Raw genomic sequence first — 886 nt, 5'->3', positions numbered from 1 at the left:
GAAAGCTCTTTATTTAACCTGCACCCGCCACCTGCCCTCAGCCCCAGCCTTGCCTTCCTCGGGAGCATGCCAGGGCTACTTTTTTGGCAGGCTGAGTCAAAAGAATTGTTTTGCAAGCAAAGGCTCCGGGTAACCCTTTCCTGCCGGGGACTGGCACACTGCAGAGTGTCAGGACACCCACCGTGCAGCAGCATGATGCAACACACAGCCACCCCCGTGCTGCCCTCAGTGCCACCGAGCAGCCTGCACCCCAAGGAAATCCCAGAGCTGGCTCCTCTGGCTGGGGTCCTGTCCCCTCTCCAGTCCTGCTCCTATTTCGAGGAGTGCAGCCCCACTCCCTCCCCCGCCCTCATGCTACGTCCACAAGTGATGGACGAACCTGAGCAAATGACGACAAACAACAGCATTAGGGGTGTGACAGAATGACTGATGATTTAATGCTTCTTGAAGTTTTTTGTTTCCTTCCACAGGGCATTGGTTTTAAAAACAAACAAAACGAGATAAAATAAATTAATTTATGTACACTTTACATACACTGTGTCACATGGAGCTTTGCAGCAACAGTAACCAGAAATCGTTACAAAATAGAAAGTTACATGGCTGTTGCAGGCTCTCTGCTGCCTGCAACCTTGAAGGTTGTCATCCTGAGCGTGGTTGGCAAAGAGATCATGTAAACGTTTAGAAGCATTTACGGTGCACAATGGATGGGCCAGCTTCATCGTATTCCTGCTTTGTGATCCACATCTGCTGGAAGGTGGACAGGGAGGCCAGGATAGAGCCACCGATCCAGACAGAGTACTTACGCTCAGGTGGGGCAATGATCTGGAAAACACCAAGAGAGCTGAGATCAGTAAACAGGGCCCTGCTGTGGGTGACAGGCACAGGG

The 886-nt window shown here is 51.5% G+C and overlaps 1 protein-coding gene across 1 annotated transcript in view; it reads right to left on the bottom strand.

Moving 5' to 3' along the window:
• Positions 1-406: 406 nt before the first annotated feature.
• Positions 407-886, bottom strand: part of ACTA1 (actin alpha 1, skeletal muscle) — a 2,385-nt gene continuing 1,905 nt past the window's right edge. The window contains exon 7 of the mRNA XM_069010259.1: positions 407-822. Coding sequence (XP_068866360.1) covers positions 679-822 — 144 coding nt within the window. The 3' untranslated portion in view covers positions 407-678. The remainder of the gene's footprint in view (positions 823-886) is intronic.

The sequence above is a fragment of the Aphelocoma coerulescens genome, chromosome 3 (assembly GCF_041296385.1).
Source record: "Aphelocoma coerulescens isolate FSJ_1873_10779 chromosome 3, UR_Acoe_1.0, whole genome shotgun sequence".
Taxonomy (NCBI): domain Eukaryota; kingdom Metazoa; phylum Chordata; class Aves; order Passeriformes; family Corvidae; genus Aphelocoma; species Aphelocoma coerulescens.
Note: the sequence above shows the minus strand (reverse complement) of the source record. Positions and strands in the feature narration are given on the sequence as shown.